Below are 16119 nucleotides of genomic sequence, written 5' to 3' on the forward strand. Positions count from 1 at the left end.
AACCCTGTCTCAAGCAAATCCTTGGAAAATCTTGGAGGGTCAGAGGACGTGCCTCTATCCACGAAGGGGGAATTAGTCTCATCCTTTCTCCGGTAGCGAAGCTGAATGCACTCGTTGTTTCAATGAGAAGTAGCCTTCGGGCCGTACTCCGAGAATAAGGTGATCGGAGGAGGTTGAATGAGGATACCCTCCAGGTTATATCAAAAAAAAAAAAAAAAAATTGGTACTTCGAAATATCAACTTTTGTTAAAATATATACTAATGTCAAAAATTGAATTTGAATGACCGCTTTAATATAATCATATTTAAAATCCAAACTGATGATACTTATATCTTTAAAAGATCAAAATTAATATTTGCATATATATATTTACTGTTAATTTGCTAGATATCAAACTTCTATATTAAGTTGAAAAAACTTAACCATAGACGTATATAGTTTAGTACATTCGACTTCCTCTCCCTTACGCATGCCTTCAGAAAATTTAGTTTTCTAGCCGTTGGAGGTAGTAAGAGTGTGACAATAGAAAATATTTAGGGGGCAGAGGGATAAATTTTAGATTATCAAAAAATTCATATTGAAAAGCATTTGTTTGATTACAGTTTTTTAGTTTTCAGAACAAAAAAATAAAAAAAACTTGTTTGGTAAAACTTGTTTTGTAAAAAAAGTTTTAAAAACTGTAACTATTTTTTTGTTTTTAGAATCAAATTTAGAGATCATGTCTGAGTTGTTTTTGTTTTCAGTTTTGGTTTTTAACTCTCAAAACAAAAACAAAAAACACAGAAAATAATTGTTTCCATAATTATTCTACAAAACAGTTTTAAGAACAAAAAAATCAAAACACAATCAAACAGACCCTTAGTTATCCATATTTAGTATAAGAATTTTAAAAAAATTTCTGGAAAATTGAGATTCTCAAAAATTGAATTTGTGAAGGAGAATCCCAACCAAGAATACCACCAGGTGTGGATGGTATTCTTTGATTCTCATTCGGTAGGAAATTTTTTCAATTTTTTGCGAACAAAAATACCCTATCTTATTAGCTCTAGCCATAGAATAATGGTTTACAAAATCAATAGTTGCTTCACGCAGCTTCCTCTGCTTCACACTGCTTTCCAAATACCATCTGCTTCATGCCGCTTCTTGCCAACGTTCGCTTCCCTCTGATGAGTTATCGTGGCTACGATAAATTGGAGCTCCAATCCAATTCCTAATGTCCATTACGAGAGTGACTCCAGCCTTACTTTAGTTTTCGTCTATTATGAATAATTTTTACTCAAAAAAGTTAGTTTTATAAAATCGGTCAACATTTCTGAAAATATTTTAGTCTGTTAAACAATTTTTTAGTAATATTCATGAGAAATTCAATTTTTCAGCATATTCTTAGAAATTATGATTCTTTGTAAAAAAAAAAATTTTTATCCTCTACAGTGCTCCTTAAGGGGAAAGAGGAGGAATGGTAATTTGTTATGAATGAAAATCAAGAGTCCTTTTCATTTTTTGTTTTTAATGATGGTTGGTTATGAATCTTCTTTTAATAAATGTCAAAATTTGTTAAATAATTACTAGGCGGTAAACACACTAATTCTTGATTTTGCAATATCTTCTTTATCTTATTCAGGGAAGGTTATATTTATAATTTTTTTTATAAATTCTTACAAACTACACTATGTACTATAGATAATATAGGAAAAAATATTTATCCTTTTAAATGACATAATTTATATCCTTTCACTCTCACAAAGAGGTAGGATCCACACTTTTTTTTTGTCAACTCTCTCTCGCTCTTTATCTATCTCTTTCTCTCTCTTAATGACATAACTTTACCTTCTTTAAAATGTCACACATTTTTCCCAGGTAATGTATTATGTGCTGAAATATATACTACCCTTATTACATAGTATAGTTTGTAAACAAAAAATTTGTAAATATAACTTTCCCATGTTAATACTGTAAAAATTACAAATTCGAGTCATATTATAATATGGAACTTATTAATTATTGAAAAAGACTAATATAATGGTCATTTACAATTCTTAGAGATCGGTAAGAGTTTTTGTAGAATCAGAAACTAATGTATTTATCCTAAATTTCTTCGAGACGAATTTAAAAATTTATTCTTTCTTCATTTGCACCAAAAAAAAAAATTGTAAATTAGAAAACCCAACTGGAAGCGTGGTCCACTTCTCCATAACAAAGCACCGACCTAATTTGATTGACACAAACACAATGTTTCGGAAAAATCCAGCTTCCAGCGCTACCTGTGAGGGCAACAGCACGTTACAGCAAGAACATGATTTTTTTGAATAGCTAATTTTAGAATAATTTCTACCGAAAAATATTTCTGCAATTAAATAAGTTATCTGCATTTACTTCTAAAACGATATCATTTTGGGATTGAAAGATTAAAAAATTATTATTATAAAAATTATAATAACCTTGAAATAAATTAAAATTACAAAAACACCATGATTTCCGCCCCAAAACGATGTCGTATTGAGCTTACTGCAGATAACTGATCTTAGTTATCTGCAGTAACTGCAGAAAAAATGAACCCTAATTTCTAAGGAAAAATATTTTTTTATATTGTATGATAATTCAATTCTCATGTTGTGATCCATCGATTTGCGTACAAAGCTTTTTTTTAAATAAATGTGGGACCCACCACTAATTGAGTCACAACATGATGAGAATTCAATTCTCATTCAAAATGAGAAAATCAAACCCCAATTTCTAAACATCAAATCGTGACTTTGATCCGATACACATGCATGCAACTCTTTTTCATATGGAAATGGATCCTCTAATGCGAGAAAAAATATTATACGGTCATATGAGAAGATCACAACCATACAAAGTTAAATCAATGGTTATGATTTTGTAACTACCTATTTTACTATTTTTTCTCTCTCCTCTTTTATTATCATTGATCCACTTTTGTATGGTTATGATTTCTCACTTTACCATGTCATGTGATTTTTCACGTCAGAGGATCCAGATCCTTTTCATATATATGGAGCTATTCTAGCATACAGCACGCCGCTAATTCATATTATATATTCAACTGACACAGTGCTATACAACTGACGCATAACTAACTTGAACTGAATTGGTTGCAGCTGTGCAACTAATTCTCAACTAACTCACTCCTTTACAGAGTTCCTCAAGCTCATGGTGTTATAATCTTCCACTGTATATGTGTTTACTAGAAGCTGCCTTGGTCTTTAGATATTTTATTTACTTGCTTCTAAATATTATTTTTCTCTAACAAAATATTAATTTGTCATAGTATATGATTAGATTTATTGAGATTTTAAATGATTATTTCCTTTTGTAATTTGATTATCTTAATTGTGAGGTCAAACTTAATTGCGAAGATGATTGAGTATGATTGTATACGTAAATGTGAGTGATTCTATAGACAACATTATAACATATAAAAAATCCATTGAACTACAATGGGTGTGCATGTGATAAGATAAAGTAAACTAATAAATGAGATAGACATCTCTAGGTACTTGGTTCTTCTGAATTGCTACATTGTCAGTCTAATGTCTTATTTAACATCACAATTTTTTTCTTCATTCTATCTAAAAAAATAAAAATAAAATCTTCACTGGATTCTTTAATAAGATTTAGTCCTAAGTATATCAGGATATGGGTAAATTAATATTTTCCGCGTTACTGAATTTTTGGAGTGGTTGTCTTTTATGTACGTGGGTTTATAGTCATTGTCCACTTTTGGTAGGTTATGATATCCTCTTTACTTTATATTCTTCTCACAGTGACTTTATTTTTAATGACTTGGATGAGTCTATTATCTGTGCGAGGAATATATAAGAATAAAGTTAATTCACAAAAAGAATAAAGTGTGATATATATATATATATATTTGCAGTCTCTTAATATATAAGATACCTATTTGTTCAAGTCTAACCTTTTTTTTTTCTTTTAGTGATAAGCTTTTTCTGCTTTTGATTAGATACCTTTTGGGTTATAGAAAACTCACCTTTAACATGATTCATATTCTATAAATAAGAAAAGAAAGAAATCCATAAAGGGGGAGAGGTGTTTGGGAGGTTAGCACTTATCAAAAGACAAATCTTTTGGAAGAACCACTTTTACAAACATTGTCAGATCCATAAATTAGGATTTCAAAAAAGATAGTAAAAAATATATTTAGAAAAAGTGTGAAAGTTAAGTGCTTTTTAATTAGCTCAATTATTACTTAAACTTTCTGTAAAGTTATTTTAGAAAGAATCAGAAATTTTATGGAGGGCTATACATGAGCGAAAGGACATCTTCTTATTCCAGGAAATTTGTGATTACTATGGATCGACAGAGGGGAGGGTAAATAACTGGCTGCCATGGTCCCAACTCGCGACGCATCTATTCCATCTTAATTCTAGCTCTTTTTATATTCCTCCTTTTCCATGCACTATTATTTTATTTTATTTTTATTTTTATTCTCATTCATTAAAAGTTTGAGTAGCTTACTAATTAAAGAAGAGTAATTATTTAAGAGAAAAATATTTTTCCAGTTAATGCAGATAAGTTATCTGCATTTATTCTCAAAACGACGTCGTTTTAGTATTGAAATCTTAAAAAATTATAAATATAAAGATATTTATAACCTTAAAATAAATTAAAATTACAAAAATATCATGATTTCTGTCCAAAACAACGTCGTATTGGACTTCCTGCAGATAACTTATCTGCAATAACTGCAGAAAAAATGAACCCATTATTTAAATATTGAATTTTAAGAACATTAACCATGTTTTATTGAATTATTTTTAATTATTTTAAAACCGATATTAAGTTTTTATTTTTTTTTGGTGTGGAAGTTTTTTCTTTATAAGAAGGGGTCAAAGACCCATTTATAATAAGAATTTAATGTGTTGAGTTGAGACATACTATTTCTTCATATAATTAATTATTATCCTAAAAATTATCATAGTAGGGACTTATGACAATTAACGTATATATATATTCTTCTTGAAATTAGTAAGCGGTTGACTTCAATTTTCGTGTCAACTGTTTTATTATAGCTGTCTCAACTTATGTTGAATCAAATTAAATAATTTATGTAAGTATGTTATGTACACACGACGTCCATTTTCTACATCCTATATCACAATTTTTGTAATAAAATACAGAAGCATATTTTTAACACATTTTTTTAAATAATTTACCAAAAAATAACAATTTAAGTATAATATAAAAGAGTAAAAAAAAATTGTGTGCAAAAATCATTTTCTTAAGAACAAAAAGATAGCGAATTTCTATCCACCAAAAAAAAAGATAGCGAATTTCAACTCACAAGGTTAAATTAAGAACAGTAGAATAGGGAGAATTTGTGGTAACCGTTAACATATATAGCAGAAAGGAGAAAGAATAAATCACATTAGAATTTGGACGACAAGGATGTGGTTGGAGAGTTAGCTTATTAGTTAAGAAACTCTTGCACTTCCCCTTTTCACCAACAAAGTTTAAACGTATAGCAACTTTCTTCATACTTAGGCTATCTATTATATATATATTATTAGAGTAAAAAATATATTCGAATAATTTAAAAATTAAATTGTAAGAGTCACTGGTTATCTAAATGAACATTACATTAATCTTCATACAGTTGAAAATAATAATTTAGTTACAATTATATGAATCATTGAGAGAGAAAAAACACCCCGCAACAAAGAACAGTGATGTTGATAGAGAGGAATGGACAAGAGGGAGGAAAAAGGAATCCATTCATTTCGAGTGGGCAATGTTGGAAATAGCAGCCAGCTAGTTCCTGCGATGTTGACTTCACACCAAACCTAATGCATTTAACAACATAAACAAAAACAAAATAAAAAACACTAACATAACATGTACACACCACACTTGCAAAACTCATTCACTCACTCACTCTTTAAAGCACCGCTATTTTATAAAGCATGCCTTCCCTCGTTTAATAGAAACCAGTAACTAGTAACTACCCTCTCTCTCTCTCTCTCTCATCTTACTTCACTAACACACACTCATTCACACCGACCCTCACCTCATAAACACAATGGACTTTGGAAGGGTGGGACCCTCCGAACCAGGTGGCTCATCACGGCGCTCCACCGCTCCTCTCACAGGACCAATCTCCTCCTCTTCCTCAAAAAGTAAAAAGAAGCTCATCATGCTCTCCATCCTCGCCGCCGTCTTAATTGTCGCCTCCGCAATCTCCGCCGCGCTCGTCACCGTAATCCGCTCCCGCGCTTCAGCTAAAAATCAAAACCCACCGAATCTCATTGGCAAACCAACGCAGGCAATTTCCCGAACCTGCAGCAAGACACTGTTCCCTACACTCTGCATCAACTCTCTCCTCGATTTCCCAGGCTCCACCACAGCTTCGGAGCAGGACCTCATTCACATCTCCTTTAACATGACCCTGAGCCACGTCAGCACAGCATTATACGACTCCACCGGCATCTCCTACGCCGCCACGGATCCGCTGCTGCGCACCGCCTACGATGACTGCCTCGAGCTCCTCGAGGAGTCCATGGACGCGCTCTCAAGATCCCTCACCTCCGTCGTGCAGCCTTCAGCCGCCGCCGCCGCTGGATCCAACGACGACGTGCTGACGTGGCTCAGCACCGCGCTCACTAATCAGGACACGTGTGCGGAGGGCTTGGAAGACTCAAGCGGGAGCGTTAAGGATCAGATGGTTAATAATTTGAAGGACTTGTCGGAACTCGTGAGTAACTCTCTCGCGATATTCTCGGCTAGCGACAATGGTGACTTCTCAGGGGTCCCCATACAGAACAGGAGACGATTAATGAGAATGGAAGAGGACGAGGGAGAGAATTTTAATGGATATATATCGGGGAAATTTCCGAGATGGTTGAATAAACGAGATAGGAGATTGTTGAGTTTACCCATATCGGCATTACAAGCCGATATAATAGTGTCCAAGAATGGGAACGGAACAGTGAAGACAATCTCAGAGGCAATTAAGAAGGCACCAGAGCATAGTAATCGCCGGCTCATAATCTACGTGAGGGCAGGAAGGTAAATACATAATTTTTTTGAATATTTTGTTTTACTAAATTAAATAAAATATATACACCTTTATCTGTAAAAAGTGTACTTTTTTTCTTTTCCGAGATAACGAACATCTTACTTTTTAATTATTTTCTTGGTATTTTTTTTAACTGACCGCATAATTGAAATGATGATGATATGATTTGTACTAAGAGAAAGGAGACAGGGTCAGTGATGATTTATTAATGTTTCAAAAAGGTTTTTCTACTATAATTTATGACAATGTTTACGCCTTCATCTCCGTTAATTTATTTTACGTCATTTCTGGTCAATAGAGGTGGAAAAAAAAATGATATATATTTTTTTTTTGTAAAAAAAGTTTCTTTAATGCGATTTTTTCACCAGTTATATGAAAAATTTAATCATGTTTTATAATGACGTATGATTGCGTTAGAAAAAAGCTATCACATGCACACCGACTTTTGAATATGATGGAATTTTCAGGTATGAAGAGAATAATTTAAAGGTAGGGAGAAAGAAAACCAATCTCATGTTCATAGGGGACGGGAAGGGCAAAACTGTCATCACAGGGAGAAAAAATGTTAAGGATGGCATGACCACATTCCATACCGCATCCTTCGGTAAGTTGCTTTTCATCTGCTTGCTTATTGGTTGTGTGTGCCTTTGTCTAATTACAACAATTTTGACTTTTTTTCTTTTTAATAATTTAACATTTTGTTGAAAGTAGTAGTAAAAAAAACACATGATTTCAAAACCATGCATGATAGTAGAACAGCGCAAGTTGCACGTGGCCTGCGATTCCAGGTTGTAATATTTTTAACATTCCTATCTGTCTCACTGTCTGGTTGAATGTCAATTGTAAGTCGAAGTCAATGTCCACTTGGACAAGATTAACCCCATTTTTTCTGTATTTACGACGAAAGAACAATACACGACTCCCTATTTTTTAGAAACAAAGAATAGCATATGGATCGTCATACGGATGTCTTTAGTGTATGCATTTATTGTGGCCGGATAGTGCGTTTTGCACACGTAAGTCAAGTCTTTATAAGCTTCACGCTCTCGAAATTACAACTATAAAATATACTTGGTGAATTTCTCCCAAGAAAAATAAAAAAGGAGAGAAACAGCTTGGTCAAGTTTTTTTTTTATTAAGTTAAGGATTCAGTGTGTGTCTTTTTTAAAGAATATTAGTTGTGTCCTTTTAATTTTTTTACTCTACGTACTCCTGGTAATACATAGTTATAATATGAATTATTTTTTTTTTTCACTTTTTACGTTAGCTGATGTGGTGGAGGAGAAATTTTTTTTTCTTCATATTATAACTATATATTATCAAGAGTACATAAAGTAAAAAAAAAAATTAAAAATACACAACTTATATATTTTTAAACTCAAATAATCTTCCCTAGGGAAGATAACTAGAGTTCAAGCCATATAACTTTTTTTTTAGATACAAGCCGTATACTTATAAATTAATAACCTCATTGCACGAATTAACTTCTGAGCTAGCTATTTTATTATATTTTGAAGTGATCAGAGAAATAGTAGTCGGTTGTTGGACTGGAGTTTAAAGTAACCAGGCTCAGCATTCAAAATAGTATTTATTATGTTAAACTTTAGTTAAAGCGTGCCATTGCAATAATCTTACGCATTCTTTGCCTTCATTAAAACAAATGATCATCCACATATTGACTTTTATAATCTTCATACCATATTCATAATTAATAACATATGAGAGTGGTTCCTTCACGTGTTAATTAACATACCATGTCATGTGGGGCAATCATATCCATACATGAATGAGTTAATGGTGATAAGGGAGGAGAGAGAAAAAATATAAAGATAGAAAGTTACACAATCATCACCGTTGATTTAATTATTAATGGTTAAGATCTTCTCACATGACATGATCATGTTAAATTACACATTAGAGGATCTATTTCCATATATTCACCATATTTCAAACTGTAATTAAATACACAAAAACATTAATGAATAGCTCCAAATTAAATTAGCAAACTAAACTTATAGGTTGTGGCTCAATCGTGCATTGCAAGGAAAAATTACCAACATCCCAACAATACCATATTCTTCATGTCCCCAGAATTAATATAATTTTCGTAGCTTAATTTATTGATTTATTCCATTAGTTCATACTTATAATTATTCAACTATATATTCCTATTCCTACAGCTGCTAGTGGTGCTGGTTTCATTGCACGAGACATAACGTTCGAGAACTACGCCGGACCAGAGAAGCACCAAGCGGTGGCACTCCGTGTCGGAGCTGACCACGCGGTGGTGTACAGATGCGACGTCGTTGGGTACCAAGACTCATGCTATGTGCACTCCAACCGTCAATTCTTCCGTGAATGTGACATTTACGGCACCGTTGACTTCATATTCGGTAACGCTGCCGTGGTTTTCCAAAAGTGCAACCTTTATTCTCGGAAGCCCATGGCCCAACAGAAGAACACCATCACGGCCCAAAATAGGAAAGACCCGAATCAAAATACGGGTATATCCATCCACAACTGTCGGATCCTACCCGCCCCGGATCTCACCGCCGTGAAAGACGGCATCTCCACCTATCTGGGCCGTCCATGGAAACAATACTCTAGAACCGTGTACATGTTATCATACATGAGTGATCACATTGATCCTAGTGGATGGCTAGAATGGAATGGAGACTTTGCTTTAGACACATTGTATTATGGCGAGTACATGAATTATGGGCCGGGTGCAGCCATCGGGCAACGGGTTAAATGGCCCGGGTACCGGGTCATTACTTCTACGGTGGAGGCAAACAGATTCACGGTGGCCCAATTCATATCCGGGTCGGCGTGGATACCGTCCACCGGAGTGGCGTTCTTGGCTGGACTATCCACCTGAATTCCATTGCAGTCATTGTTACAGCGTTAAAACCTTACCCAATTGGGGAATAGGCTTCTGTTTTTATTGTTCCTATTTTATTTTAATTGTGCCAAAAATGTAGTTTTGGGGCCTAATTTTCCCCCCCAACGATGCTAATAAAAAATATATATAAGTTATAGTTGACGTTATATATTTTTTCTCTTCCTGCCTCAAAATCAAAGGTGTTATTGTTGAAGTTAGTATATATATATATTTTTAATTTGTTTTGGTTGGTAGTATTATGGAATATATCCATATCTTAATCGCCTATTTCGTATATTCCTTAATGGATAATGACACAGTTATCTTAAAAGCATGAGATGATAAAGATAAGGAAATAAAACCCTTATTCCTACAAATAAGAAGTTAAATCCTACATCAATGGGAGATCTACACAACCCAAGAGGTAACCCCTAGGGTGTGTTTGGTACAAGAGAATTTTTTTTGTTTCCAGGAATCATAATTACTGGGAATTCATGTAGGAATTGAGTTTACCTGGAATGTTGTGAAAAAGTTGTTTGGTTCGCCAAAATAATACCGAGAATATTGAATAAGGATTACTAATTCTATGTTTGGTTTAAAATAAAATATTATTGAGACTAGGATGTTATTTTACAAAAATAACCCTTACATAATGTGACTTGTACAGCAACAGCAAAGTTCGAATTGATGTTGAAAGGGTCAAACCATACTATCTCTCCCTCATTGAAAAGGCAGCCCCGCTCTGAAACTTTTATTTCATTTTATTCCAATTGAAGCTTACCTACAAGCCTTCAAATGAGCGCAACTTTGAAATATCTAGATTTTGCAGACACCAAAACTTAAGTTTCCATGGGTGCTCAAAAAAAAAATCGAAATATGACTCAGCTCGCCAAGGAAGACACCGGGAATATTGGAGAACCACACAACCCATTCGCATTTGTTATGGACCAGAGAAAGGCCCACAGCAATATGAAGCCCAACCAACGTCAGCCCAGAGGTAAGTTCTATAAATAGGACTAAAGACCACATGCATGACTGATCTCTCTAACCCTATTTGATTGAAGACACGACAGTGCACACACACACCCCTTCTGGCTAAAGCCATCATATAGTGTGTAGTGATCAGTTGTCCCCAAGATACCTAATTCATAGGTATCTAGAGAAAAAGCTCTAGATCCAACATCAAAGACCCGACCTTCTGTCGGACATATCTGCTTCAGGCAGAACATTGGCGCCGTCTGTGGGGACGAACTCACGACCAAGTGATCAAGAGCCACAATGGTGCGAGCAACAAGAAGTGGATTTCGACAGCCGTCGAGATCGAATTCCAGAATCCAGCCTATTTCTCCACTCAGCGAGAATCCTCTGGATGGACGGCAGATAGATGCTGACGCCGTGCACGTGAGTGATGTGCATTCCGATTCGGCATCGACTCCAGCTGTTAACCAAGACGCTCCTTACGCGCAGGGTTTACAGCCAATGGAGGAACAAATAGCAGATACAGCACAGGCCCTGATTGGTGCAATTGCTGATTCGCGGGTAACAGATCTGGCAGTTGCCGCGGTGCTTCGGAGAATGCAGGAGATGGAGAGGAGACACGAGCTGGAAAGGGAGGAAGCGGCTAGACAAATGCGAGAGCTGGAGGCTCGAGTAGGTCGAGCTACCAACCCGAACCCGGAGCAGGTAATAACACGAGTTATGAATGACCTACAGATTGCAGGCACCCAGGCGAACCATAATGGGGCTCAGGTCCAGGGAAGAGGAGTTGGAAATGTCGGAAGTCGGCTTCAAAGAAGCACCACCAATGTTAACCCAAACCCGAACGATGTATCCGGGGTCTATAGGAGGAAGTATCATAGGGGGAATATAATGACAGCCCCTTTGCAGACGAAATTGTGAATGCACCATACCCAGAAAACCTAAATATTTCTGAAATTCCAAAGTATGACGGAACGCAAGACCCTCAGGTGCATTTGGATGCCTTTGATACGGCAATGTATATTAAGGGGATCGAAGAACCGCTGATAACCCGGTTATTTGCAACCACCCTGACAGGAGCAGCCCAGTGTGGTTCTCCTCCCTGCCAGCAGGATCTATCAGGTCGTTTGAAGAGTTCGGAGGCAGGTTTTTGCTAAACTTTGCTACAAGAAAAAAACAGCCAAAATATGAATTTGCGTTAGGAAAAATAAAGCAGCAGCCCGCGAAACCTTGCAGAAATATCTAGACTGTTTCAAGATGGCCGCGTTACAGGTTCCTGGGCTATCTGAAATTGTTCACCTTCATTTGGTGATTGCCGGCCTTCACGGATCATCCAAGTTGGCCAAGTCCGTCTACAAAGATCCTGTACGAACTCTAGTTGAGTTCACTACTCGTTCCAAAAAATACTTGGAGCTCGAACAGATGGAAGTTGAAAGCGCGGATCCAAGGTCGCACCAAAGCCAGGTAGAAAAACCTGGAAACCGAAGGCAAAATGATTCCGGGGTAAAAAACCCGAAGAGAAAATTTTATCTAAAATAAGATTTGACAGGTATACGCCTTTAAATTCCTCTCGATCCCAAATCTGGAGAGAAGTAGCATCCACCGAGATGAAAAGGGTGGACAGACCTCGGCCACTACAGAATCAAGCTGGGCTTGATCAATCACGGTATTGCGTGTTTCATGATGGCCCTGGTCACACAACCGAGGAGTGTTGGGATCTCCGAGATGCAATCGAAAGGTATATCAGGGAGGGAAAATTGCGTCAGTATCTCATCCGAACTCAAGGATGGAAGAACAATAAGAAGAGGAAAGGAGGACGGCCGATGAGCCCGAATCGAGAGAAGAAGTTCAAGGATGAATTTCGAGGTAAGAAACTGGTTAAAGAAGACGATAAATTTGTGGAGCCCGAGTTCGAGTGCAATGTTATTAGTGGAGGATTTGGTGGTGGAGGTGATACGATGAACGCCAGAAGAAAATACTTAAGAGAGGTGCTTTCGATTCGAGAGCGGCCTAAATTTAAGTTAGAAGAGCCGGAGACACCACGACTATTCTTTACAAAAGCAGAATTGGAAGATGTCATGCCAGGACACGTTGACGGGTTAGTCATCACTGGGGCACTAGTTAATTGTAAAGTCAAGAGAATGTTCGTGGATAACGGCAGTTGTGCCGATATAATTCTTTGGCAGGCATTCCAGAAAATGAACTTGGATGTGGAGGATCTGAAGCCCTGCAACACGGCTCTGATGGCTTTCAATGGCTGCGACACCATTCCCAAGGGGTATATTGATCTGAGACTCACCCTGGGAACAAAAGAGTCTTACAAGTCAGAGAGAGTAAGATTAATTGTCGCCGACTTCCCATCGGAGTATAACGTAATTTTGGGAAGACCAACAATTCACGGTGGGGATATGCTGGTCTCCACTAAGCATCAGAAGATTAAAATGATAGGTAAGCAGAATACAATTATCACCATTCAGGGGGATCAAAAAGAGTCACGGGACTGTTATTTTAAGTCAGTCAAAACAATAAGCAGCAAACACAAGGAATCAGCCGGATTGAGCACCAGTGGTAAACCGGAAACCTCCAAAAAGGTAGTTACTCCAGTAAACATGGTGGAGCTGGATATGAGGGATGAAACTCAGATTCCAAGACCGGAACCAAAAGGGGAATTGGAGGAAATAATTATAGGAGGAGAAACTCAAATTGCCAAGGTCGGAAAATGGTTGATTGTTGAGGACAAAGCTCGAATTACTGAATGCTTAAGAAGGAATGTAGATGTTTTCGCTTGGAAGTCCTCAGAGATACTTGGGGTGGACCCTCAGTTCTGCTGTCATAAGCTTGCAGTGTACCCAGGGTCTAAACCGGTAGACTAGAAGAAAAGGAAGCTCAGTACGAAGCGTCGTCAAGTGTTAGAAGATCATGTGAAGTAGTTATTGGAAGAAAGATTCATCAGAGAGATACAATATATAACCTGGCTGTCAAATGTGGTCATGGTGAAAAAGCCAAATGGGAAATGGAGGGTGTGTACAGATTATACTGACCTGAATAAGGTATGTCCCAAGGATGCATATCACATGCCCAACATTGATCAATTAGTGGATAACTCATCCGGGTTCCAGATGCTGTCCTTCATGGATGCATATTCGGGATACAATCAGATCCCGTTGCACCCAGAAGATCAGGAAAAGACCGCTTTCATTGGAGAAAAGGCAAATTATTGTTATAATGTGATGCCTTTTGGGTTGAAGAATTCAGGAGCCACATACCAAAGGATGATAAACCGGGTATATGCCGACCAGCTTGGCAAAAACGTGGAGGTATATATAGATGACATGATAGCCAAATCAATTGATTCGGCAACGCATGTCTAAGACCTGGATCAGACCTTCGAAAAATTGCGGCAGCACAACATTCGGCTAAACCCGACTAAATGTGCCTTTGGAGTCCTTGCAGGGAAGTGCCTAGGGTTCATGCTGACCCACCAAGGTATAGAAGCCAACCCGGACAAGTGCAGAGCCGTGTTAGAAATGAAGGCCCCGGGGAATAAAAAGGAAATCCAGCAGTTGACTGGGTGGTTAGCCTCACTCACAAGGTTTTTACCTCGGTCCGCAGAAACCGCGTTACCATTTTTTAAGCTGTTGCGAAAGGAGGTGCAATATGGCTGGACTTCAGAATGTGAAGTAGCATTCCAAGAAATCAAAAAACAACTGGCATCACCACCAGTCCTATCTAGTCCCAGAGAAGGAGAACCATTGATAATGTATCTTTCGGTGGGAGATATGGCTGTTAGCTCGGTTTTGGTCCAAGAAAGTGAGGAGGGGCAGCAACCAATCTACTTTGTAAGTCGGCTCTTACAAGGAGCAGAACTTCGCTATCAGAAGTTAGAAAAGGTGGTTTTCGCCCTTCTAATCTTGGCTCGAAGGCTTAGAGCATATTTTCAAGGGCACCATGTTATAGTTCGTTCGGACTTGCCAATACGGCAGATCTTACATAAACCTGACTTAGCAGGGAGAATGATGGCTTGGGCTGTGGAGCTGTCAGAGTTTGACATATCTTTTGAAAGCCGGAAAGCAATTAATTCTCAAGCATTGACAGACTTTTTCAGGGAGCTTACTTCAATCCAAGAGGAGAGCCCGGCAAAGCCGAGCACATGGAAAATTTATGTGGATGGGTCCTCAAACTCTAAAGGAAGTGGAGCCGGGGTAATTGTTGAGAACCCGGAAGGAATCTCGGTTGAGTACTCTCTGCAGATGAAATTTGAAACGTCCAACAACCAAGCAGAGTATAAAGCATTCATCGCCGGGTTGCAGCAGGCCAAAGAGCTTGGAGTGAAGAAGCTGAAAATCTTTAGTGACTTACAATTGGTCACGTCGCAAGTCGGAGGAAGCTACCAAGCTAAAGAACCATTGCTAGCAAAATACCTAGATTCCGCAAGACAGTTAATGGCGGAGTTTGAGGAGGTAGAAGTTCGCCACATCCCACGAAATGAAAATGGCAGGGCCGACATATTGTCGAAGCTAGCAAGTACCAAAGGATTGGGAAACCACAGGACGGTGGGGGAGCAGAATATCCTGGAACCCACATGTATCATGCAGATATCTGAGAGCAGAGATTGGCGCAGCACCATTATCAGTTACATAGAAAACAGAATGCTCCCATCCCAAAAGGAAGAAGCTCGGAAGTTGGTTAGGGATGCTGCGTTGTATGCAATGATGGAAGGACAATTGTATAGGAAAGGCATTTATTCCCCCTACTGAAATGCCTGAGCTCGGATAGGGCAAAATATGTCCTATCTGAAATCCATGAGGGGATAAATGGCTAGCACATTGGGGGCAAAGCGCTAGCTCGGAAGGCCCTCAGAGCAGGATATTTTTGGCCCTCTATGGTTCAAGATGCAAAGGAACATGTGCAGAAGTGTGATCAGTGCCAGAAGCACAGTAAAAACCTGCTGGCACCGCCAGAGGAGTTAAGCTTGATCACAGCTCCATGGCCCTTCTTCAAGTGGGGCATGGATCTTTTAGGCCCATTTGCTGCGACTGAAGGCAATTAAAATGGTTGATAGTAGCTGTTGATTACTTCACCAAATGGATAGAGGTAGACCCAGTGGCTACAATTACCACCACGAGGGTGCAGCGTTTTTTTGAAAGGAATTTGATCTGCAGATTTGGGATTCCAGCCGAGGTGGTCACTAACAACGGAACCCAG

General features: G+C 37.7%; 2 protein-coding genes across 3 annotated transcripts in view; both read left to right on the forward strand.

Annotated features, from left to right (window-relative positions):
- The window catches only part of LOC133300595 (probable pectinesterase/pectinesterase inhibitor 61), a 63115-nt gene extending 53022 nt beyond the window's left edge, over positions 1–10093 (forward strand). Inside the window, exons 2-4 of one of the 2 annotated variants that reach the window (XM_061500169.1) lie at positions 6158–7045; positions 7523–7659; positions 9236–10093. In XM_061500169.1, coding sequence (XP_061356153.1) covers positions 6174–7045; positions 7523–7659; positions 9236–9933 — 1707 coding nt within the window. In that variant the 5' untranslated portion in view covers positions 6158–6173 and the 3' untranslated portion in view covers positions 9934–10093. Of the gene's footprint in view, positions 1–5958; positions 7046–7522; positions 7660–9235 lie in introns of those variants that run through there. The other variant, XM_061500168.1, reaches the window with a different exon arrangement.
- Positions 10094–14441: 4348 nt separating this feature from the next.
- On the forward strand, positions 14442–15671 carry LOC133300600 (uncharacterized). The gene has a single exon (XM_061500175.1). The coding sequence runs from the start codon at positions 14442–14444 to the stop codon at positions 15669–15671; it is 1230 nt and encodes a 409-aa protein (XP_061356159.1).
- The last annotated feature ends 448 nt before the right edge of the window (positions 15672–16119 follow it).

This window comes from Gastrolobium bilobum, unplaced genomic scaffold (genome assembly GCF_033153095.1).
Source record: "Gastrolobium bilobum isolate Gb01-03AN ecotype WA unplaced genomic scaffold, APGP_CSIRO_Gbil_v1 utg4315, whole genome shotgun sequence".
Lineage (NCBI taxonomy): Eukaryota > Viridiplantae > Streptophyta > Magnoliopsida > Fabales > Fabaceae > Gastrolobium > Gastrolobium bilobum.

Coding starts and splice junctions, on each gene's coding strand:
- LOC133300600 (XM_061500175.1), top strand. CDS start 14,442: ATGAAGGCCCCGGGGAATAAAAAGGAAATCCAGCAGTTGACTGGGTGG.